This window comes from Octopus sinensis, unplaced genomic scaffold (assembly GCF_006345805.1).
Source record: "Octopus sinensis unplaced genomic scaffold, ASM634580v1 Contig17708, whole genome shotgun sequence".
Classification (NCBI taxonomy): domain Eukaryota; kingdom Metazoa; phylum Mollusca; class Cephalopoda; order Octopoda; family Octopodidae; genus Octopus; species Octopus sinensis.
The window spans coordinates 30,001-40,000 of record NW_021835254.1 but is presented as its reverse complement, the minus strand read 5'-3'; the positions used below and the strand labels follow the sequence as shown (position 1 = coordinate 40,000).

Here is a 10,000-nt window from a genome sequence, read left to right as displayed (position 1 = left end):
GGATGTAGTTAACCCATATATGCCCATAAAAAAATGAAGTCTTAGGAATCGGTTATACATTTTGCGACAAATTCACATTTGGAACTTGAGAAAAGTCTTGCATATTCTTACTGTTCCACTCACAGATTGCACTTGTAATATACGAATCAGCCGGGCAATTTCTCTTTCTTAAAATTCCAGTTTATCTAGATTCTCCTTTAAGCGTTTACTAACAAAACCTAGTGCTCCAATTAATATTGGTATGAATATGAATCCATAATATGGATATAGAAGCTGGAGGTTTCGAAGCAGTTGTCCATAGATAGCCTCCTTTTCTTTGATTTTCAAAGAGATATTTATATCTGCAGGGCAGGTAACCTCTCTGATGGTACCTACCTTTGCCCCTCTGTCCCAAGCAACAATATCCGGCTTGTTATGTTTACATTTGACAGAAGTTTTGATGGGAACATTCCACTAGTATTTCTTGAGTTGGTGTACTAACCAGCATGTGTAGGATAGATCGGGCTATCACCTGAGTCCCACCACCTTCCTTTGGCCGGATAGGGCAGGCCTTATTTCTTTGTCTGGTGCTCATAGTGAAAGAGATTGTGTGGTAGACCAGGCTGAAAGGGCTGAAGACAGATACTTTTCTCTTTGGCCAAGCTCTCAACTTTTTCACTATAATACGCCTCAATGGCGGGTAGTGTCACGTAGACATTTTGGAGCAACTGCTGATGGTGTGGATGGCATCTTCCACACTGGTATTGCAGAACCGACGAGCTGGTATTGCAGAGGCGGTGAGCTGGCAGAATCGTTAGCACGCCGGGCGAAATGCTAAGCGGTATTTCGTCTGCGTTACGTTGTGAGTTCAAATTCTGCTGAGGTCGACTTTGCCTTTCATCCTTTCGGGGTCGATAAGTTAAGTACCAGTTACACACTGGGGTCGATGTAATCGACTTAATACTTATGTCTGTCCTTGTTTGTCCCCTCTGTGTTTAGCCCCTTGTGGGTAATAAAGAAATAGGTATTGCAGAACCGACAATTTTTATCACAACATGGAGGTTTGGTGGTGCTCCAGCCTTAAGAATGTCATCCTCGCTGTATGTGGCCGAGCATTATCCTGATGGAAGAATACCTTTCGTCTTGAAACCAAAGATGGTCGTTTTTCTTCTACGGCTGACTTAAGGTGCTCAAGCTGCTCACGGTAGATTTCCTTTATTATCGTTTGGTGTGTGTGTGTGTGTGTGTGCATGTGTATATACACGTTTGTGCGTGTGAGTGTATGTGCGTGTGCATATGTGTGAGTATGTGCGTGTGTATTTTGTGTGTGTGCATGTGTATATACAGGTTTGTGCGTATGAGTGTATGTGCGTGTGCATATGTGTGAGTATGTGCGTGTGTATTTTGTGTGTGTGCATGTGTATATACAGGTTTGTGCGTATGAGTGTATGTGCGTGTGCATATGTGTGAGTATGTGCGTGTGTATTTTGTGTGTGTGCATGTGCATGTGTGTGTGAACGAGGGGTTGTGTAGGGGGTATAAGTGCGTTTTTTGCATGTGTATGTGCGTGTAGTTGTGTGTACACGCTTGTTTCATGCGTGTACATATGTATGTGCGTGTATGTGTGCGTGTGTACGCATGTGGGTGTATATGCGTGTATGCGTGGGGCTGTGAGTGTTAGGTATGTGTGGATTCGTGTGCTTACGTGCGTGCGTATGTGTGCGCATGTGTGTGCGTGCGTGTATGTGTGTATGTGTATATATGTGTATGCGCATGTGTATGTGTGTGTGTGTATGCATATATTGTGTGTATGTATATGTATGTGTGTGTATGTGAATTTGTGTATGCGTGTGTGCGTGGGTTATGTGGGGGGTTTTGTGTGGGGTTTGTGTAGGCGTAAATATATATACGTGTGTGTGTGTGTGTGGTGTGTGTGTGTGTGTGTACGAGTTCATACAAGATGGCATCTGCTGAATATAAATAAATGAATGAATAAATCTAGTTATATAATATTGTTCATCCTCATGTACTTTCCTAATTGTAGACTAACAGGATTTTCCAACAAATCGCTTTCATGCGCGTGTGTGTATATATATATATATAGAGAGAGAGAGAGGGGGGAGAAAGAGAGAAGGAGAGAGAAGGTGAGGGGGAGAGAGATGAGGGAGTAAGAGCGAGGAGACATATATAGATGAGAGAGAGGGGAGAGAGAGAAACAGAGAGAGAAAGACAGACAGACAAACACAGACAGACAGACAGATAGATAGATAGATAGATAGATAGAGAGAGAGAGAGAGAGAGAGAGAGAGGGAGAGAGAGTGATAGGTAGGTAGATAAGTAGATAGATAGATAGATAGATAGATAGATAGATAGATAGATGGATGGATGGATGGATGGATGGATGGATGGATAGATAGATAGACAGACCGACAGATAGATAGATAGATAGATAGATAGATAGATAGATAGATAGTAGATAGATAGATAGATAGATAGATAGATAGATAGTCAGACAGAGGCTAAGAGAGAGACTGTGTTATAGTATAAAGGATGATAGACCTAGAAGCAGTAATATCACTGATGAAGAGGAAAAATATGGACAGATATAGTGGAGACGAAACGGAGACGAAGAGAAATTTCGCGCTGCCGCCTACAAGAATGCCGCCATTTTGATTGTATGGCAACTGTAGATTTAATAAGGAGAAATGAGAAAACATAACTTTATATTCCTTTATTTAATAGAAACAGAAGCAACAAAGAAATTGTTGCAAATGTCACACAAAAACGTTCGGGGAAATTTCTTAAACTGCGATTTTGTAATTTTTGTATTCACGCGTTTGCACTTATAGTGTTTCATACATGTTCGTTGTTTGCCTGTCTGTTTGTACATGTGTGAGTGTGCGCTCACACGCATGTGTGCATACGTATGTATATGTGTATGCGTGTATGTATGTATCTGCGTATATGTATGTCTGATTAAATAAGTGTATGTATCCGTGTATGTGTGTGCATGTTTATACGTGTATGTATATATAAGTATGTATATAAGTATATATAATGTGTCCGTGTATGCGTTTTGTGTGTGTGTATGTATGTATAATATGTATGTGTGTATATATACACATGTAGTATGTACATTTATATATATATATATATATATATATATATATACATATAATACAATAGTACGTTCCCATTTACCTAACTTTTGCGCCACCACTAAGAAGACTGGCTGAAAGGAAAGGAGAGAGAAAGCCAGAAAAGAAGGAAAATAAGGGATTGCAATGGTTACTGGTGTGGGGTGGTAGTACTGAAGAGGTCAGGGGATGGATGGATGGTTGGATATCCTTATATATATATGTGAATAAAAGAGAGACATAGACAGACAGTCAGACAGACAGACAGATAGATAGATAGATAGATAGATAGATAGATAGATAGATAGATAGATAGATAGATAGATAGATAGATAGATAGATAGATAGATAGATAGACGTAAATGTCGAACGATGAGAATGATTGCTCAACACTGCAGTAGTGGATAAAATTTCTTTATTTGTGTATTAAGGCTACCATTAGTTTCCCGTTAAGAAAAATATCTTAATATCTTAACAATTTTTCAAGCTGACTACATGAGGAAATAGTGTTCGTCTCCATTTTGGTTGGAAACACGAAAATTCTCGGAAATTCACAAAAACAGTCTCGTAAAAAAATTAAAATGCCTTTTGATTTCTTGTTTTCTTTACGGGACGTTTTTTGTGAATTCCCGAGAATTTTCATGTTTTCATTCAAAACGGAGACGAACGCCATTTCCCTATGTATTCGGCTTGAAACATTGTTAAGATATTACGATATTTTTCTTAACACAAAGCTAATGGTCACCTTAGTACACAAATATAGATTGCAGTAACCCAATTCAGAAAAATCACTTGTGTCAGGACATGTACTGTGAAGGCATTCTTTCTATTGGGGAGGGGAACCTGAAATTTTGGAGGAGAGGATTTATCGATTACATAGATCCTAGTGTTCAACTGTTATTTATTTTATCGTCTCCAGAAAGAGAAAAGGCAAAAGTCGAACTCAGCGGAATTTGAACTCAAGAGCGTAAAGTGGACGAGCATGCTAACGATTTTGCCAGCCCACCATCTTAATAATGATCCTTTCTCCTATAAGCAGAAGGCCTGAAATATTTTGAAGGAGGGTTATAGTCGATTACATCGACCTTATTACTCAACTGATACTTATTTCGTTGACTGCAAAAGGATAAAATGCAAAGTCGACTTAAAGACGAACGTAAATGCAGCTAAGCATTTTGACGGGCGTGCTAAAGATTCTGTCAGCTTGATGCCTCATGCACTTACCGTAAACTTATTGAGAGTGATATGCCTGTAGGCTGACAGTTCATTATTTTCCAGTATCTGTGGATTATTGGGTCGAGAGATCCAGCATTACGCAGACATTGGGTCATTGATATGGTTAAAATTTTCCCCCTCCTCTACTCCACCGGCCAACCTCGAGAACAAAGAGAATTGCTAACAAGCTACTGCCTTGCAATATGCCTTTTTGTGGTAATGTATAATGTCAGGCTGGGCTTGATTTAGATGAAGAAATAGTTGGATAATATTCACAGTCGGGAAACCAGCCGGAATGTGTAATCTGCATGTGTGTGTTCAGTTATTAGTATCGCACACCTAAGCGAATATTAGAATATATAAATATATATATCCATATATATAGGTATATGTATGCATATAGTTATGAATATATATATATATATATATATATATATATATATATATATATATAAACAGTGACATCGTCCTTTACAAGACTACCACGTTATGTTGGCATATAAACATTACTAACCAGTACTTTTACTGTATTTCTCTCGCTCAGAGATTTAAAACATGTTGCTTTTCTCGATACGGGATCGGCGATTGTGTGTTGCATAAAGAATATAAAGTATTTTCAAGTGGAGATCGCTTTCGCCACTAGCTGGTGATTGTTTCACACTGAGGACGTTTAACATTAAGAAATCTAGGTCTGTGAATATCACGTAAGGCTAGAGATGGAAACGATGACCTCCTTGCAAATGCTATATATGGACACAGACTGTGTGTCATTAGCCAGCTGGAAAAGATGTTTTCCTATGGCTAAAACAACAGTAACATCGTCCTTTACAGGACTGCCACGTTATGTTGGCATATAAACATTACTATACTCTTTAACTCTTTTACTTGTTTTGGTCATTTGACCGCGGCCATGCTGGAGCACCACCATTTAATCGAGCAACTCAACTCCGGGACTTATTCTTTTTGTAAGCCCAGTACTTATTCTATTGGTCTCTTTTGCCGAACCGCTAAGTAACGGGGACGTAAACACACCAGCATCGGTTGTCAAGCAATGCTAGGGGGACAAACACAGACACACAAATACACACACGCATATATATATATACATATATACGACGGGCTTCTTTCAGTTTCCGTCTACCAAATCCACTCACAAGGCTTTGGTCGGCCCGAGGCTATAGTAGAAGACACTTGCCCAAGGTGCCACGCAGTGGGACTGAACCCGGAACCATGTGGTTGGTAAACAAGCTACTTACCACACAGCCACTCCTGCGCCTATGTATATAAACAGTGAATTAAATAGAGAGATACAAATGACGATCCAATAATTTATTTATATTATAATATAACATAATATACTGTGAATATAATACAATATAACATAAACAGAGTTGTACTTGCATAGCAAGTGACTTGATCTGAGATCGTGTGCCGGAACGAAAAACATTGCAGCGTGGAAGGTGTTTATAAGCCATTTAAGAAACACACAAAAACCGTTAGATTCACTTCAACATAGTCAAAATATTTTCGTCGCTTTGAAACCGCGACCTGTTCACTGACAAAACTTCGTGCTGACAATTATTTAAAAAAACAAAAAAGCCAACAAATTGTTTCGACTTATATACATTTTTTTTATATATAAACAATTCAATTCCCTTATATATAAGCCTCAGCAGGGTAATTGGTGTGTAGAAATACGAAATTCCGTGTGTAAGAATTTCTGGATTGTAAAATAATTAATTCAAATGCCTACATATTTTGAGCGTATACGTCAGCCATTCAACTATATATCAATTAGATTAAAAATTTAAAAACAACAAAATTATAACAGACAAAATCAGTAAGTAGAATCAACAACTATCGAAATATATTTCTATACTAGCAGTATCGCTTGGCGTTGCTCGGGTTTGTAAGGAAAATAACTAAGCATTTTTAGAGAGTTACTTCCCTTATATAAAACCGAGTAAAAAATGCATTAAAAAAACGAAAAAATGATGGTAAATTTTTTTTTTAAATCGTAGACTCATCGTAGACGCGCGCTAATACCCAGAAGGGCTCGATATAAATCACGACTATAAGATACCCGCTTTTGGTTAAACTGCACCGCAAAATGTGGGAATAGTTAGGAATCTAAATCGGTGTAGACAGACTCTCACACACACAACTTAAGTTTTATATATAAAGATATCTCAAATAATATCAATCCACACTCATTTATGTCTAAGACAACCTTTCGCCTATAACATACAACAATAATATATATGTATATAATTAAGTATCAGGGTCTTACTTAATCTAGAAACTGTAATAAAACGTGTAAAAATATATAAATGATAATTATATTTTTAATATATAACTCTTCTGTTTATTTAAAGTTATTGATGTTAAAACGTTGCTTAAATAAACAAATAGAAAGTTTATTGTTTATCGGAGGGAGAATTCCATAATAAATATGAATAGAAACTTAACAGGAGTGGCTGTGTGGTAAGTAGCTTGCTTACCTCACTACAGAAGATTTCGCGTTTTTTTCATGCTGATTGAAAGTCACGTCGTTCGCCGTGAAATACTGAAAATTGAAGTATGACTACAGTTGTAGCTCGCTCCAGCGAACAAAACTATTGTGGTCTCGTCGCCATAACGGTGGACTGAGAATTTTTTGAAAACTTCTTTGGAGTCAAATTCAATGCGGCGTTCTTTCGCCAAATAACCTGTACATTCTGCTGGGCGTATTTCGCTAGAAAAAGTGGTACCCTGTGGAGTTTACCTAACTGGAGTACTATTGAGAAGAACCCTGACTATTGGATTTACCTATTGGAGTATTATACAAAAGGATTCCCTGTCTGTTCTATTTGTGAGGTTTTCTTTTTTTATTTTTTCCCTTCTTCCATTTTTTTCTTTCTTTCTAAATTTCAGTTCATTCTTTTTCTCATTATTTTAATTTCAGTTTCTTTTTCTCCTCTTTTATTTTGTTTTTATTTTATTTTTATTCGGTTTTTATTTTTTGGTGGACTGTTTTTATGAACTGCTTTTGAACTGTTTTTTTTTTTTTTGGACATAGCAGAGAAGGAACTTAAAAAGAAGAACCCTGTCTTGGAGTGGGAAATTATCCCACCCAAGCAGTGCTTAAAAGATATGGAAGTGAGGATGGTAGTGGTTAGAACTTACTCTAAAGTTCTTGATACCATCACAGGCATCCCAAAACCAACTGTGGAAAAAGAACTGAAAAACTATTTGTCCTCTCTGAAATACATATCCCGCGGTGTCAAGCATGCAACCGTATGGTTACTGTTTGACACACCGGAGGAGGCTCGCAATTTCGCGAGCCAGCCCTTGGAGGGCAACGAAATTCTATTCCCCACGTCGTACTGCGGAAGGAAATTAATAAGAGCCTGGGTATGTTGGTTACCCCCAGGCTTCGAGGCGGGTTGGATTGAAGATACCATCCGACGGGGACTGGGGGATGGCGGGCCCAGGCTCTTAAATGTAAGGGTATCGCCGGCGGTCGATTGGGAAGGGCCAAAAGCGATTTTGACCCTGTGGAACCCATCGGCCGCAACAAATCTGGTTTTTCCAGATTTTTTTTTAATGACTAGCTGCAGGTATCCGGTGATACTTGAGGGACGTTATTTATATGATAAATGAAAGACGGAAGATACTAGAATTTTTATTATTAATCACGACAATTGTTTCGACACATCCAGCATCGATCCCTCACGGGTGGGACACGTAACGGCTGGTTCAGGAGCATCCGGCGATGCAGATGTTTATACGCCCATATCTGTTAACGGTTATTTTTTAATACTTTTCTCACTGTACTGCGTGTTCGTTTCTTTTTAGCATCTGTGATTTTATTTTTGATCTTCTAGATAAATGAAGATATTTCTTGCATTTTACTGCTTTTCTTTCTACGGAATGAGAACATACATTGCGGAACTGTTAATTCAACGAGTATCTATTTATCACCCGATGAAACACATCTGCACCGCCGGATGCTCCTGAAGCAGTTGTTAAGTGTCCCATCCATGAGGGATCTAAGCTGGGTGTGTCGAAACAATTGTCATGATTAATAATAAAAATTTTCTTATATTCCATCTTCCCTCTTTCATTTACCATATATATATATACAAAGTGAGATAGAGGTTGTGAGTGTAACCCACTATGGGATATCATTTATCCAATATACTGCCAGTGAAGTACCCAGAAAGGCTAATACATAAATGCTAAGAATTGCAATGCAATTAATTCATTTATTGTATTATATGGGCGAAGGTAAAATGTTTTACCTCAAATTCATAATACAAAATAAGAAAATGGAGGAATAGATTTCAACAAAATCTCCATTTCTTATTTTGTATATATATATATATATATATAATATATATATATATATATATATATATATATACATCACAACACTCTCCAATTTTGGTCTCTCCGTCTTCCTTTCTCTCTAATCATTCAATCTATCTGTTTCACTCTCCCTCTTTCTCTCATTCTTTCTCTTTCTCTCTCTCTCTCTATAACTCTCTATCTATCTCATTCTCTTTATCGCTAACTCTGCTCCTCTATCTCTCACCATTTATCTTTTCCACTATTTTCAGATGAAGATCAACGCGCTGACCTGTATCAAGAAATTGCTGGACAGTCTAGACAAGATGATTATTCTAGACGAAGTCCTACCTTTCCTCACCGAGATCTCTTGTCAGGACGCTGAGGTGGTCATGAGTATCGTCGGTAAAGTACTCCTCCTTTTTCTTATCTTCCATTTATGAAGTTTTCAAGCATCTACATCAGCCAACACAAATACGTGCGCTTACAAGCACATGTTTATGTGTGTGTGTGTGTGTGTGTGTGTGTGTGTGGTGTGTGTGTGTGTGTGTGTTTGTCTGAGTGTATGTATATGTATGTATATATACATATTTTAAAGTCTTTGTGAGATTAACTTGATACAGTCTTACAAAGTATAAAGAACATTTTTTTCAAACGTTGTAAATTCTTTATCAGAATGTCATTAAACGTTTTAGAAGTGTCTTTCTAGTGTGTGTGAGCGCTTATATGTATGTATGTATGTATATTATATATTATATATATGTGTATTTTATGTTATATATATTATATACATATATATATCATGTGTATATATATATATATATATATATATATATTCTCTCTTTGTTTCTTTCTGTGTTCCTTTCTGTAGAAGAGCATAGGCTCGAAACGTTAAAGACTTTTTCACTACCCGAGCATTAAACTAATACATCTGTTTGTTTTTACACCACCTGTCTTCGTCTTTTGGGGTTTTTGTGAATTCGATGCTTTCTTTCCTCAGTCGAGTTCCAGATTATATTTGCAATTTCGGCTGGGTTATGTATATATATATATATATAACAAGCAAAATACTAGTTCTAAAATCTTCTTAAGAGATCAACACAGTAGTTTTACAGATAAGTAATATTCGTATCCACTTTAACATGGCTGTCCGTTCGAACAGACTCTACTGCAACTTTATAAGAATACATATATATGAAAATACTTAGGTATATGATCGTACATACATATATATACATATCTGTGTATGTGTGTATATATGTATGTGCGTGTATGTATACATATATACATATGTGCGAATATGTATATTTGTGAATGTTTATGTATATATCTACATATAT

The 10,000-nt window shown here is 37.1% G+C and overlaps 1 protein-coding gene across 1 annotated transcript in view; it reads left to right on the top strand.

The window, feature by feature from the left end:
• The window catches only part of LOC118761821 (SCY1-like protein 2), a gene marked incomplete at its 3' end in the record, with an annotated part of 51,229 nt that overhangs the window by 11,366 nt on the left and 29,863 nt on the right, over positions 1-10,000 (top strand). Inside the window, exon 4 of the mRNA XM_036499980.1 lies at positions 8,933-9,065. Coding sequence (XP_036355873.1) covers positions 8,933-9,065 — 133 coding nt within the window. The remainder of the gene's footprint in view (positions 1-8,932; positions 9,066-10,000) is intronic.